At 46.7% G+C, this 16,506-nt stretch overlaps 1 protein-coding gene across 6 annotated transcripts in view; it reads right to left on the bottom strand.

Annotated features, from left to right (window-relative positions):
* LOC311227026 (E3 ubiquitin-protein ligase RNF31) overlaps positions 1-16,506 on the bottom strand; it is a 155,680-nt gene that overhangs the window by 125,433 nt on the left and 13,741 nt on the right. For all 6 annotated transcript variants that reach the window (XM_084312528.1, XM_084312530.1, XM_084312533.1 and 3 more), the window contains 3 exons: positions 15,047-15,207; positions 14,765-14,835; positions 2,817-2,987 (listed from right to left, as the gene is read on the bottom strand). In XM_084312528.1, the coding sequence (XP_084168654.1) occupies positions 2,817-2,987; positions 14,765-14,835; positions 15,047-15,207 (403 nt within the window). The remainder of the gene's footprint in view (positions 1-2,816; positions 2,988-14,764; positions 14,836-15,046; positions 15,208-16,506) is intronic.

Below are 16,506 nucleotides of genomic sequence, written 5' to 3'. Positions count from 1 at the left end.
TATTCAACTTCAGCCCTGATCATAACCATTTTTTATTTTTAGATTTTTTGTAATGTCAGATAAAAAATTAAATACTCTGAAATATTCTGAAAAGAGTTGTTGTTAAATCTGACATTACAAAAAACAAAAAATCCATCAAAATCTGTGTTGTTGCTAATAGGGCTGTCTTAAATACTTCGAAGCTTCGTTCGATGGCACAAGCTTCGAACATTAAAAAGAAATCGAAGTTTAAAAAAATATTAGAAATAATTTTTTTTTTTTTTTTTACTTCGGTGTGTGTGTGTGTGTGTGTGTGTGTGTGTGTGTGCATGGGGCCATTGGGTGGGGCCGGGGGACAAATACACTGGAGGAAAGTAACCCAGCTCAGCACTGTCCAAATTATATCATCACTATTGCCTGTTTGAAGGATATCATCCTCAAACACATATACACCACCTACACGCCTATTCTCAGTCCTTGCCCCACAATGGTGGAATGAACTACCCACCCCAGTTAGGACAGCCGAATCCCGTCCAATATTTCGCCGTCGACTAAAGACTCACTTCTTCAACCATTATCTGAAATAAAATTAAAAAAAAATTAAATAAAAAAAATCTAACCCTAACTAACCTTACTGTCTGTCATGCACTTGTCCTAATAAACTAACCTACACTGTAACACGCAACACTTTGATGAATATTGTTACTCAGCTGATAAGAGTTGTGCCCTTCCTGATGACTTGTCGTACAGAACTTGTAAGTCGCTTTGGATAAAAGCGTCAGCTAAATGACTAAATGTAAATGTGAATGTAAATGCCTTGTAGAATTCTACACATAAGAAAGAAAGATACTGGGATGAATAAACAAAATAGGAAATAAAATGTAGAAATGCATGCAATACATAAATAAATATGAATCTCCATATATGAAATAGAACATTTAGATAAGGTGCTACTGAGATGTTTTGGTGAGTTCTTTGTTTTTTTGTGGAAGTAGCCCTTCTTAAAAATGCATGAACATTCACTGATAATTGGTCTGTAGTGGAGTCTACAAGGTCTACATTGCCGGACCTTGTAGACTGACATAATTCTGTGCATAGTTTAGTCTACACAGGCCATATTTCAAATAATCAAAATCTTACTTCATTCATCTTAAACATTCTTGATTTGGGGGATTGGTAGTTCCCATGAAATCTGAAGTTGTTCAAACGACAACAGCGATCCACCTTGAATTAAATCACACAGCCGTGTTGGCTGTGTCACAGTCACGAAAGGGGCTACTTAATTCATTAATCCAATCCACTTTATTTATAGAGCACATTTAAAAACAACAAAGTTTACCAAAGTGCTGTACAAGTCCCACAACATAAGATAAAAAAAAAAAAAAAAAAAGCTTCGAATTGCCCCGAAGCTTCGATTGACAAAAAAAAATCGAAGGTCAGCCCTAGTTGCTAATCATTGACACATGCCTAGCCTGTAATAATCCCCCCTAGAAAGATTTACTTTTTGTGTGTTTTTTTAACAATAATTTGTGATGCCATCACACAAACTGGGATTTAAAGGGTTACAATTCAAAAATGTATTGAATGTGTTTTTTTTTTTGTTTTTTTTAATATAATTTGTGATGCCCATCACAAACACTGGCATTTAAAGGGTACATTTAAAAATAATTCCTGCACCAGAATGCAGGAAATTAAGTCTTTGTAACAAAATAATTCCTGGTGGGGGACCCCCACTTAGAAAGTGGCCTGACTGGGGCTATATTTCACACTATATTTCCCAGCCTGAATTATTTCCCCAGTCCGGCCCTGCTTATGTGAGTTGTCAATGGACAACAACATGCTGTGTGTGTGTGTGTGTGTGTGTGTGTGTGTGTGTGTGTGTGTGTGTGTGTGTGTGTGTGTGTGTGTGTGTGTGTGTGTGTGTGTGTGTGTGTGTGTGTGTGTGTGTGCGTGCGTGAGTGAGTGAGTGAGAGAGAGAATGAAGGTCAATTGCTTGCTGTGTGAGAGCAAGAGAGAGAGAATTAAGTACATTTGCTGAAATACAGTTGTTAGTTATTATGTTCTCAATGCCCCTTGCATTGTATGAGTTGTGTGGAAGAGTTTGCTAGTTCTAGTGCTACCCCTTTGTACATTGTGGCTGTGTCTGACAAAAGTTAACAATAAATAATGCTATTAGGAAAACATTTGCCTCCTGCGTGAACTGTGCATAGCTGAATACACTGTATTTTAACATCGGTCATATGGTGGTACTTGGAGAGCCAGCTACGTTCTCAGGTGGTACTTGGTGTAAAAAGGTTGAGAACCACTGGACACGAAATTGGGATGGGAGAAAAATTGAAAATAAGGAGAAAAAGTGGATCAAAAAAGGAAAGGACAAATGAGGTCAGCCTCATTTTCAATGTCGTCGAGACCTAGACATTTCAATGCATACATTTAAAAAATAATTACAATATAATAATAATAAATAATAGTAACTCTTATCTATATAGCACCTTTCACACATGGACCGCAGTCCAGAGTGCCCCACAGCAGTTGAGAGAATAAAAACAATGCATAAAGTGCAGACATAAGAAGAGGTATACAAGACAGTAAAAGTAGTGCAACGTAGAAAGTACAGACAATGACATAAGAATAGGAATAAGTACAGTGTTGCTCGAAGGCATGTGAACCCCCCCGGAACAGCCAGTCCCCCAAACACCCCACACATCAATTCCCACCACATCCCCATCCAAGACACGCCCCCCTGATAAAGCGTCCCATGACCGAAGGAAAACACAAACAGCCTGCGTGCCGCTCACACCGCCATGCACGGCGACGGGAATGCCGCGCCCGCTTACCTGTGGCACCAGGCAGAAAGGGGTTGGAGGATGAGTGGGGCAGGGGGGGCGCAGGCATGGGGAGCCCAGGTACGCTGAAGTCGATCCCCAGCAGCTCTTCTGTGTAGGACCTCCTCACCCTGCTTTCTCTGACCAGCTCCAACTGGCTGCATTTTAAACTGTTGTCTGAAGCTAGTAAGGGGGGGGGTTACACGGTCAGGCTTCTGGATGTCACAGCGACTATGGTTACATATGGTAATTGCGTTATCCGTTCAAACCGGCCAAGAGCTGTCGGAGTCAACGGCGTAGATGAAATGCATGCATTGGACTTTCTCTAATACTTTCAGTTATTTTTTTAACTTTTTGAGATCAAGTTTATGAAATTAATAGAGGGCAGATGATTTACAGGGGGTTTCGTAGATAGATACAGTACTGAATTTTGTCATCCGGACACATGTAATTTAAAATTATATGAATATAGAATATCAGGCCTATAAATTACCTTATTATGGCCAAGTCATACATCTATGGATCGGGCCAAATCTCCTCTTTCTTTCCAATGGCAGAGTCTGAATCTGGATTTAGTACCACCAGGCTCCCGTTACAGGACAGCAAAGACCGTGAATGAAATCGACTGTAAGTACAGTTACTTTTTCATAATGTCCATAGCTCCGCCAGATTGAGACACTTTTTTTCCCTAGACGTTCACAGAAAGGTAAAGAAACAAACTACATTCTATTTTATGCCAATAACATTCAGGTTTGTTCGAAAATAACGTTCACAAATAATTTTCACGACAAGCAGCTCCAGCTTCCAAAGCGGCTGGCGTGAGCTGGGTACTGTAGTTTTATGAAATTTCAAAGTCCATCGAAAGCCCTGGGTCTCCTCTCTCTTAGAACTACAAACATGAATGACGGCGTCATTTCCTCACGTCTAATTCTTCAGGTTTCCGCCGGGATGCGCAGAGATATTTATAAACCGATATTTCGCTAATAACACTTAAATAAATCATAAAATCATTGGTAAACAAACATAGTGCTGAAAATATACACATTGACTGCTGTTTTGACAGGGTTAGGGTCTTTACTCTTAGTTACATTTGAAAAAGAAACGCAATATTAATTAATACGGACTGTATTGATCTCTTTATGACGTGATATTAATTCCATACCGGTACCGGACGCGTCTATTCTTTCCCCAATACATTTCCAGTTCCGCGTTCGCCTTCTGCGATCCGATTGGCCACTGACTCTACGCCCAAACAGCGCGTTATGCTAATAACGTATTGTTTTCATCTCTCTATATTAACACTTTGAGTGCCACGCCGGGTTTTCCTTTTTACCCCCTTGATGCCACGGTCCACTTCAATATTAACGTTAATATCGCCTAATCTATGTTTTAAATTATGGCTATGTGTCTAATCTGCCCGTCGCTTATCAAAGACTACTTTTCCAGTCAGTGCTGTCAAGGCAGATTGGTTTTTTATCGCTTCATTTCCGTTTCAGAGCATTTAGAAAAGCACCCGTTTTGAGATAAAAAAAACAGTTCATTCTGGACCATTCTATGAAAATCGTCTTTTACTGGAATATTCCAGAACGTTGATATTCGTCGGCCTATTTATGAATCGTTTTAAAAAAAAACGCTAGATGATCAATATTATACGTGCACGCAAGCACATTCGGGCCGCGCACGTATAATCGCCGTGTTGATTTCCTCTTGGACTTTTACAGTGAAACCGAAAGAGCCCATTTCACAAAACAGCCTATATCTTCATCAAAATTAGTCTGATTATCCTAACACTGATAACATAGATTCCTTACCTGACATCAGATGGTATCCATCTTGTTACAAAGGATCAGATTAAACCGAATATATATATTTATTGATTGATATATATTGCATAGTATTTGTATATCGTTTTGATATCCCTTGTATATTCCTTGTACATATACACGGAATATCCCTTTAGCCTAGTACAGACCATAATATTTCATTCTCCTATTGGACAGCGGTCCACAGGCGCCAGGGCCATGCCTCCAGAGTCAGGTTCAAAGCCACCGTCAAGACATGTCTGTACATGCCCGGCCTTGCCCAAGAATACGAGACAGAAATGAGGTTGGCACTAGATTGTTCGCCGTGCATATAAATATGGCGCAGGTGAATACAGAAGCACTTAGGAACTAAAGTTGAAGCCTCACCCACGATACTCCATGCGGTGAAGTATGGCCTGTTTGGCCCCAAATAGAGCATTGAGACCGCGTGCGAATTAATAACTGACGTGTCAGAGTTTGGCGCTATACCGTCGAGTGCGACATATTTCTATTAAGTCAGTAATAGTCTATTTGTGTATAGTGTATCGTGCGGCTAAAGTTCTACAGTGACCAGCATCACCAACGCTTCCTCGTATCAGCTAGAGTGCTTATCCAGGCTGGGCTGCTTTCATGGCGCTTTCACCCGAGGAGACCTAGACGAGGATCGTGTGGACATGTACACTGGATTAATCTACCCGACGACTGCATAGCCATTTACGGCTGGATTATATTTGTTTTGGTCCTGTGATTTATGGAGCGGAGAATCGCCGACGCCTACACGTGTGTGGGATTTACCCTGTGAGGAGCCACGTCGAGTCTGCGCCTCAGAGAGCCTGAGGCAGGCTAGCTTTCTTCACTGTGGAGCTACAGTCTACGGAGAACAGCTGTATTCGTCTGTGGATCAAGAGACTTGCACCGTATCCTGTACTTGGAGTCTCCTTAGTCATCGTTGACCAGACTCTCTACTACCGACAGATCCTCTACCCCTGCTGGCTTACAACCGGGGGGACCCTTCAGTATCTCCCGCTATATATTACCAGTGCACCATAGATATAATTCCCTAAGATTCAGGTCGTATAATTACCTCCTGCGTAACCAGAGAATGGACATTCATTATTGATTTGCCTACGCACATTCCTTTGCCTTACAAGTGCATTCAAAGTATAATAGAGAAGTATATTATGTACCTTTTGCTGCAATAAATACTTAATTATAACTTTGTGTGGAACCGATTTATTGTGGGAAGTGTTCATCATATTTATATATCATGTACTGTATGGCCAGTAATTAAAGTACATAAAGCGGTAGTGGTTTAATGATACCATACTTATCAATACAGTCAGGGAATTGTACCCCTCAGTTACAATTGGTCCTTCGAGCCGGAGGGTAACTAGCGTAATATTAATATAGTGGTATTAATATTGACATGGCCTATGATGAACACTCCACAAAACGGTTCTCCTAAAGTAGATCGCCCGCAGCGTAGACGGCAGACACCTCAGTACTTAGAGGATTACGTTGCCAATATACTACCTAGCTTTCTACAGACGGTAAACGCGGAAAAAGTAGATAGTAAAATTATGTCCGACCCTATCAACCAGGCTACCCCGCCAATAGAGGCCCTAGTGGGTTCTAACGTAACTGACCAAGCTCACGGTGGAGACCAGGAGGGACCTGACATGACTTTACCCCCCACCAAGACCGAAGAAGTAGTCCCCGGAGAGCTCCAGGATAAAGACAGCCCTCCAGGGATGGAACTATACCCGCTACAAGAAGAGGAGAGCATCCCGGAGATGGATCTCCAGGACTCGCCACAGGAGAACAGATCTCCAACGAGTACTGCCAGGAGCGGATCACCTCAACCAGCGTCTTCCCCCAGCGAGGCAGACAAGATGCTGGCACAGGCATTCCTCGCCAGCCTAGCAGCCTCAACAGAGCGCGATCGACTCCAAGCACAGACGCTTAGTGAGCGCGAACATTCTTCCATGGAAAGAGAACGCCTTCAAGCGCAGCAACGGAGCGACGAAGATCGTATACGTCTAGAGATTAGACGCCTTCAGACGGAAGAGAATATGGGAAGGGACCGGGCCGAAGCCCAGCGCGCCGCCGCCGAAGCCCAGCGCGCCGCTGCCCAAAGAGAAGCAGAGCGCGACCTCGCTCTCACCAAGCGCGAAGCCGAGCTCGACCGATTACAAGCGCAGATAATGGAGCAGCTGATCACCAGGGCAACACCCCCTCCCTCCGCACGGGGTTCCAGGGCCTCGTCAAGACAGGGGTCAAGGGCACCCTCCCCTACCCGATCAAGCGACCCTGAGCCCGACCACCAGAGAGAGCCTATACCCCCCTCCGAACTCCTTCCCCGACCGGTCCAAGCGAGACCCAGCTACAAGGAAGAAACGGTCTACACCGCGGAGAGGCTAAATAGACGACTACAGGATCTAGAGGACATGCCAGAGGAAGAAGAAGAGGGAGATGAGGAGAGTCAAGCCCGACAGCAGCACAGTACTCCACAGGACCAGGAGGTCCAGTACAGCCCAGGCTCTACCCCCGCGGCTCTGCGCTACAGACCCCCGACTCAATTCACGGGTGAGCTTGACGCACGACCAGCCCCGAGGAACAGCACCTGGATACGCGGGCCATGGTACCCAGCAGGTACCAGCCCACCAAGAGGCGTAAGAGGAGACTCGCCTAGGAGGCCTCTCTTCCAACGCTCACCGATGTGCCAGCCATCCATGGCATCATACATTGGCACACCGACGTTTCCGGACTTCACCCACGAGAACAGAGCACAGTACACGGAGCTACGAATGTGCTTAGAGACAATGATGTCCGATGTAGCTGATGAACCGTACAAATATGCTATCCTATTGAAGCACCTCAAGGTGCCCCGAGCGCACAATATAGCGCTGGCCTATGCCACCTCTACTACCCCATACACCGCGGCTCTAGCAGCACTCGACCAAAGATATGGACGCATATGGGACTACGTAATACAAGAGATAAGGCATATTGACCGCCTACCCCCAGCCACAGACAATCGCTCACTAGATGACCTGTCTATCAAGGTACAATCCCTGGTAGGGATGCTGGGGGCGCAAATAGAAAAGGGTATGCACGAACTGTACGCAAACTCTAATGTCGAGAGGATTTTAGAGAAGCTTCCGCCCGCCCGACAAGAGCGCTTCAGGCGGCAAAGAGACCACCGTGATCCTAACGGTCCCGAGCCATCCCTCCTAGACCTAGCCGACTTCCTGGCGAGAGAAGTCAACAGCCTACGGTTGGATACGTTCATGCGGAGCACCCCAAGCTCCAGAGAGGGACCTAGGAGAGCAAACGATGGCCGAAGATTGGTGACCGTCATGCACCAATCAGAATCAGTACCGAGCAGCAAGAACCACAGTACCCCCTCGATGAAAGAGAAGTGGAAGATGGTGTGCCCGTACTGCGAAAAGGAACACTGGTTGTCACAATGTGACACGTTCAAGAAGATGACCGCCGACGAGGTGAGTCAATGGATAAAGTCCAACCGACGCTGTTACCGATGTGCGCGCAGTCACATGGCAGCCGATTGCCGCTTAAAGAAGAGGTGTAGTCGGTGTGACGGAGCCCACCTAGATGTCCTACACGACAGTAACAGAAGAAAGCCTGCACCCTCAAGCAGCACAAAGGCAAGTGTTATGTACATTGACCCCGCCAGCAGCGGGGGCGCCCGGGTGCTCTTAAAGGTGGTCCGCGTAACACTGAGTTACCAAGACAAGGTCATGGACACTTACGCCATCCTTGACGACGGGTCAGAGAAGACCCTTCTCCTCGCGTCCGCTGCGGCCCAGCTGGGGCTGCGGGGGAGCGAAAACCAGATGACGATTCGGACAATAAGAAGAGATCTAAAGACGATAAAGGGCGAGAATGTCTCCTTCACTATCGCAGCAAGCGGGCAGCCAGAGAGACGGTATAGGATTACTAACGCTTTCACCAGCCAAGAAATAGGCCTGTCGCAGTACACCTACCCCATCGCCAAGCTGATGGATAAATATGTGCACCTGCGTCAACTACCTATACCGCTCATAGACGGTGCCACCCCGACCCTGCTGATAGGCTCCGACCATGCAGACCTCATCGTCCCGATTGACCGGGTCCACACAGGGCCCAGAGGCTGTCCTGCAGCAGTCGAGACCCGCCTAGGATGGACACTACAAGGCCCCCTCGCTAAGTCTCTTAACCGAACAGCAGCCACTAGCTGCCTCCACTCCAGAGTGACAGAAGAAGACACCACCCTCCTACAGCATGTCGAGAGGCTATGGACACTAGAGACAATGCCCTTTAAGAACGAAAAGAAAGACATTCGTTCCAAGGAAGACATTTACGCTATAGCCCTCCTCGAGCAGGGGACAAAGAGAGTCAAAGTCAACGGAGTGATGAGATACGCAACTCCACTCCTGAGGCGAGAGGGTATGCCTACCTTCCACGCCCCAAAAGAAGCGACAGAGCGGTATCTATTGAACACAGAGCGGCGCCTAGCCAGAGACCCCGCTCAAGAGACGGTGTACCGCGCTGAGATTAACAAGCTAATCACAGCGGGACACAAAGAAAATTGACAGTAAAGAGGCCGATCAGACGACCGAATCATGGTACGTGCCGCACCACAAAGTCCACCACAACGGCAAGGATCGTATTGTGTTCAACTGCAGCTACCAGATCGGATCACAAAATCTGAATAAAGAGCTCTTGCCCGGCCCAACACTCGGCCCCTCTCTACTAGGCGTGTTACTACGTTTCCGCCAAGACAAGGTGGCCATCAGCGGCGACATCAAAGGGATGTTCCTGCAGGTGAGACTAGTGGAGGAGGACAAGCCCCTGCTGCGGTTCCTATGGAGAGAGAGGATCGGGGATGAGCAACCAGCCATCTATCAATGGGAAGTCCTCCCTTTCGGAACCACATGCAGCCCATGCTGTGCTACGTTTGCACTGCAAAAACACGTTGCAGAGGACCCAGCAACTGATGAAGAGGTCCGACAAAGTGTAGGAAATAGTTTCTACGTGGACAACTGTCTGCAAAGCGTCTCGACGCCAGAAGAAGCCGAGGCCCTTCTACTCAAGATCCCTGATCAAAGGCGGCTTTGATCTCAGGCAGTGGGCCAGCAGCGACCCGCAAGTATTGCGCAGCCTCTCCCCCGAGGATAAGGCAGCGAGTAGCGAGACCTGGATGGCGACCATCCCAGGAGAAGCCCAAGAAATGACATTAGGACTAGTCTGGCGCTTCAAAACAGACTCGCTCCATTATAAACACACACCCCTGACCAAGGAGCAGGGAAGGTCGACTGCACTACCGACCACCAGACGGAGTGTATACAGAACACTCGCCAGACAATATGACCCGTTGGGATGTATTCTACCTTACACCACCAGGGCAAAGATGATTGTAAGAGCGTTATGGGACAAGGACCAGGGCTGGGACGACCCCATACCCGAACACCTTGCATCCACATGGAGAGAGTGGGAGACGGAACTCAGCTCACTCCCAGGTGTCAACATACGCCGCAGCTACTTCCCACCCACAGTGAGGCCGGAGACGTGCCAGATGGACCTGCACGTCTTCAGCGACGCCTCCGAAGTAGCCTACGGTTCGGTGGCCTACTTGCGTGCCCGAGAGGAGGGAGGAGAAATACATACTGCTTTCATCCTGGCTCGCTCAAGAATAGCCCCACGAAAGCAACAATCTATCCCGCGTCTAGAGCTCTGCGCAGCCCTAGCAGGAGCGCAACTCGCCACGTTAATCCAACGTGAACTCACCATTCCGGTGCAAAGAACAATCTTGTGGTCAGACTCCACGACAGTACTCACATGGATCCGGTCTGATTCGTGCAGATACAAGGTCTTCGTGGGAGTCAGAGTCACAGAGATTCAAGATTTAACAGAAGTAGCAAGCTGGAGGTATGTGGACACAAAACACAACCCAGCTGACGTCATCACCCGGGGAATGTCCCTGGATGACCTCACCCGTCACAACCTATACAGTGACGGGCCAGAGTTCCTCAAGCTCCCGGAAGAAGAGTGGCCTACACCCACCCCACGGGAAGCGAGTAAAGAGGAGGCCGAAAACAAGAAATCTATGTTCTGTGGATTGAACACACTCGTCTCCACAGACCCCGACATAGACGATTGCCTCACCCTAGAGCAGGGATCTCAAACTCAATTTACCTGGGGGCCGCTGGAGGTGGAGTCTGGGTGAGGCTGGGCCGCATCAAATATTCCACAAAAAAAGGGTTTCAAGTATTCAAAAAAAAGTACAACTGATCCAATCTTCTCAATCTTATCTTCAGGCTTCTTAGTGGTGTCAGTAGACTTATCCACAGCTGTGTCAGTAGACTTATCCACAGCTATGGAAATGCACTGTGCCAGTATTTCAGTTATTCTGGTTGCTGTGCGATCTGAGGGGGATTTGCTTTTGTTTGCCTTCAAACATGGTCTCCATCACTTCAGTCATACATTATTTTCAAATAGCTACCGTTTCTTGGCATATAGTCACATAATTGGTTTGGTGCTGGGACCAGGGGAGTAGCTGGGGGGGGGGGGTTAGGATGATTCCAAGGGCCCAGCAAATGCCCCACATTTTTTTATAGATCGGGGGCCCCACATTTTTTAATAGATTGGGGGCCCACAAATTGATTCTTTCATGGGGCCCAGAATCTCCAGCTACGCCCCTGGCTGGGACTCAGCATGAACGGATTATTTTCCCGTCCATTCACCTTTGAATGCAGTCGACATTTCTTTTACTGACCATCTTTGAAAATGCCATATTTTTCTGCTGCCTGCCTGCTGGCGAAAATAGGCTAATAGCTACATTTATCTCACAGAGATAAAACTGGGAGCGAGTTTACTGTAGAATAGATGCGCTGTCAACTCTGCTCCGATTTGAACTGAAAGAGAGAGACGACATGCAGTCCGTGAAGACCCGCCCTACTCCCCTACTCTGCATCTGATTCGCAGACTGTGGGTGAGGGGGGAAAACGCTGACGGGACGCGTATGTGATTGGACCAGACCCATACACAGACACACAGTGGCAGTGCTGCGGGACATGCAGAGCACTGCTCGCAGAGGAGAGAGAGAGCGAGGATGCATTTGCTCCCACTTTACTTGATATCACTCCGGAATCACGTTTCAACCAAGTCACTAACATAACGTTGCTGTCATGAGCCTGCGCTATGGTAGCCTACAAGTGATAAAATAAATTAAACTTCCAACTCTCGCGCAACGACTCGGCAAACAGTTGCGCGCGGGCCGCACTAACACTAAACGTTGACGTCCAGTAGGGGGCCGCAAAATATCATCCCGCGGGCCGCAATTGGCCCGCAAGCCGCGAGTTTGAGACCCCTGCCCTAGAGAGTGCGCAGCTAAAGACATTCCTGTGGCACCACCCAGAGGTTCAGCTCACTACTGACATTACTGCAGCTGACTACGAAGAAGCAGAACTTCTTCTACTACAACGAGCCCAGTGACTCGTTTCCCGATGAGCTAGACTGTCTACAGGGAGCAAAGCCCGTCCCATCAGACAGCAGATTGCTCCACCTAGCCCCCGAGAGCGACGCCCATGGTCTCATCAGAGTGGGTGGTCGTCTGCGGAGAGCTCCAGACTTACCGGATGACATCAAGTACCCGATAGTCTTAAACAGCCGACACAAGGTCACAGAGCTGATCATAAAGAAATACGACGAGGATGTGCATCACGCCGGGGCAGAGAGAGTCTTCGCGGAGATCAGACGTCGTTATTGGATACTGCAAGGGAGAGAAGCAGTGCAGCGCTTCCAGCGAACCTGTCTAGACTGTCGTAAATGGCGAGCGCAGCCCAGTATACCCCGGATGGCTGACCTACCTCCCTGTCGCCTCCGACTCGGCGACAAGCCCTTTCACTCCACCGGTATGGACTGTTTCGGCCCGCTGTATATAAAGAAAGGAAGAGGAACCGAGAAGCGGTGGGGTATTGTATTCAAATGCATGACCACCCGAGCGATGCATATAGAACTCCTTCCAACCATGAGCACAGACTCATTCCTTATGGCCTTCCGAAGATTCACATCGCGGAAAGGCAAACCGTCTATATTATTGTCTGATCACGGGACAAACTTCAAAGGCGGAGAAAGAGAGCTGAGAGAGAGCTTCCAAGCTATGGGCCCAGAACTTAAGACCCACCTCGCTCCATCCCAGATTGACTTCCAGTTTAATCCCCCGAACGCACCTCACTTCGGTGGAACTTGGGAACGAGAAGTACGTTCAATAGAGACAGCCCTGTACGCCTGGTATATTCCAATTCCTGATCACCATTCGAAAAAATCGATAAGTGTATGGATCCAACGTGATACAGTAGTACACATGATTCCGCGGGGCTGAGAGGCTCCAGAATGAACTGTGGTAACCCCGGCTGGATCAGTGGACTGTAGGGCTAACTGTTACCCGTTATTGCACAAATTTATTGTTACCTGCTACCTGTTATTGCACAATTTTATTGCACACATTTTTGTATTGGATTCTATTATATGTTGTACCAATTGCACATCGTTGCGGGCAAGACCACCCGCATTTCATTGTATATCCGTATGCCGTGACAAATAAAACTCTTGACTTGACTTGACTAAGGATTTGGATGGTCGACTAGGATTGGCCAAAATTTGCCGTTAGTCGACTATTGGTCGACTTAAAAAAAAGTATAATTTTTTTTTTTCTTCATTTGGGCTGTGGGGGGTGCTTAATGTCTGAAAGAGTCGACTGAAGGCTTCTTGTCCTCTGCAAAAGCATGCAATTGGTCCACTGATGGATACATCTTGATATTTGTCTAGTCTAGTGTGTTCATTAGATGGGTGAAATCCTCTTTCAGTGCCTCTGTGCCTGTTTTCATAGGCAGTTAGCCTCTAGTATGCGTGCCATTAGCGTTAGCCACGCTTCTAGGCCTATTTTCTTTTGGAAAGAATGATAACAAATATATATATATATATATATATATTAATACTTTTTTTTTTTTTTTTTTTTTTTTTTATTATATTCGACTAAGAGGTTGGCCAGTCGACTACGGCCCCTTTCGACCGATTAGTCGACTAATCGATTAATAGGGGTCAGCCCTAGTGGACTGGAAAATGTGGAGTACCGGATTTTTTTCCCCATCCATTTTCATTGAGTCCATTCCAAAATCCCTTATGTCATCTGGGAGACGATAGGGGGCGCTTTTTTCCCACATATGATTGCCGGCGGCGCTCGGGTATACTCGGGTAGGCTCGCGTGATGCAATATGATTTCAGATCGCTAAAAAAAATAAATAAAAATTCAGAGAAATCTCGTGAGTGGCTTTCAACATACCAAACCCGAGATATCTCGTGTGTGGCAGTGAAAGTGTTAACGTGATTCCATCAACAAAACATATCTCTATATTAACGTGATTCCATCAACACAACATAAATGTTCAAAACACGACAAGACAGTTTGCATCACTTCCCACGGTTCTCGGCACTTATTCTACCGGTAGTGCGGTAGTTGTTGCCACGGTATTGGGTCTTTGGGTGAATACTTCATTGGCGGGGAAGAAGAACACCGATAGCGGTGTTTGGACCGTCCTGCGAGCCCCAGACTCGCGAGACCAGGTAGAATTTTAGGCGCACGGGAAACAAGGCTCGCGGGGCGGTGGCCTGCTGGGGCTCGCGGGACGGTGGTCTGGGGCTCGCGGGACGGTCCACACACGCTATCAGTGTTCTTCTACCCCGCCAATGAAGTATTCACCCAAAGACCCAATACCGTGGCAACAACTACCGCACTACCGGTAGAATAAGTGCAGAGAACCGTGGGAAGTGATGCAAACTGTCTTGTCGTGTTTTGAACATTTATGTTGTGTTGATGGAATCACGTTAATATAGAGAGATATGTTGTGTTGATGGAATCATGTTAATATAGAGAGATGAAAACAATACGTTATTAGCGTAACGCGCTGTTTGGGCGTAGAGTCAGTGGCCAATCAGATCGCAGAAGGCGAACACGGAACTGGAAATGTATTGGGGAAAGAATAGACGCGTACCGGACCGCTCAGGCTTAAGGGGTTAAACGGGGAATTCCATCACGAGACAACAATGTAAACGACATTGTAAATATACATGTAGCTGGTCTTAGTGAACGCTCACCTCTCTCCCCAGCAGCCTGCAGAGAGGAATGCCTGTGTTTCTGACTGGAGCTACTGCCTGGGTGATGCCGACTGGTGATAAATCAAGTGAAAGTGAAATCAAGTGAAAGTGGAATCAAGTAAAAGTGAAATCAAGTGAAAGTGAAATCAAGTGGAATCAAGTGAAAGTGAAATCAAGTGAAAGTGAAATCAAGTGAAAGCACGAGAGTTACATTCAAAATAGCAAGTAAAAATCAAACATCGTGATATGTTCCGAAACGCGGTTCAAGGTGGCCCGGCTCACCTTCCGTCAGCGGCGCACTGCGGCTCGGGCTGCTCAGTCCACGACCCACACGCTGGAGTGGTCTGTGTTTGGTCGGAGGCCGGCTGTGTGGCGTAGAGGGGGGTTTCCTTTTGGAAGGCCGTCCTCATCTCTGTGACCAGCAGTGGCAGAGTGGACAGGCCCTGAACAAGGCAGAGGACAAGACACAAGACAAGACAGGAAGTAAAATGTGCCATTTACAAATGAAGGCGTAAGATTTAGTAAATGCTCAGTTAAGGCCTACTGCCATTGGAGGAAAAGGGTCAAATCTAGGAGACTGCCTGAGGAAGAGTTTTAAAGCTTTTTGTGCCCTGCTGTATAGAGTAAAAAGAAGAGAGAGAGAGACCGTGTACAACTAATATTATAGACTGGGTAATCAGACGCAACTCTAATCTTTCATGGCTTAAAACGATTATAATCCAGCTCACAAAAATACTAGCTGATGCATTATCTATGTATCTATGTCTGGACAAAATTAGTGGACAGGTGAAACTCAATAAATCGCTATTTAACGTAGGTTCTCTGGTGTATTAACAATAACATTACAACTTGAGTGAGTGAGTCAACACGCCAACATTTTGAGAAATTAGCTTACCATCTTCTCCAGAGAGAAACAAGAAGATAGATACCAGTTTTCTCCCTGTGCGTTCAGTAGAAAGCCATCTGGCTGCACGTTAGCCTAGCTTATCACAATGAATGGAAGTGGACATGGCCGGTTAGCCTAGGCATTATCCAACTAACACCTCTCCCGAAGGCTAACCGGCCCTGTCTGCTTCCATTCATTGTGCTAAGCTAGGCTAACATGCAGCCAGATAGCTTTCTACTGGACGCACAGAGAGGAAACTGGTATCTATCTTCTTGTCTCTCTCTGGAGAAGACGGTAAGCTAATTTCCCAAAATGTTGGCGTGTTGACTCACTCACTCAAGTTGTAATGTTATTGTTAATACACCAGAGAACCTACGTAAAACATATACTGTAACTGTATAACTGTAACACTGTATATTATAAGTTTATCCTGCTCAAAGCACGTCACCATTTTAATATTGTGTGTATTGAGCCGTACTGTATTGTAGCCATTCTCCAATCTGTTAAATAAAGTTTTCATTCATTCATTACACTACTGTATGTACACAATCATACGTGTAAAACCGAGTAGATTTTCGAGTGATGACAGACTGTCACAGACTGACTGAATGACAGGTGAAACAACTAATTGTATTCACCTCCCGTCTCCCGCCCTTCCCACGCGCCACGAACCACTGAGCTACTGTGATACAGTGCTTGCGCAGTCAGTCGATTTGAGCTAGTAGTCAGACTTTGCTAGCACAGAATGTCTCACTCGCAGAAAAGAAAAATATCAGATTTATTTTCGAAACGTCCCGCCGGTCCCAGTGACAGTCCCACTAAATCTGATAAATGTCAGAGAGAGACAGAGACGACA

The sequence above is a fragment of the Notolepis coatsorum genome, assembly GCF_963971535.1.
Source record: "Notolepis coatsorum genome assembly, chromosome: 4".
NCBI lineage: Eukaryota > Metazoa > Chordata > Actinopteri > Aulopiformes > Paralepididae > Notolepis > Notolepis coatsorum.
Note: the sequence above shows the minus strand (reverse complement) of the source record. Positions and strands in the feature narration are given on the sequence as shown.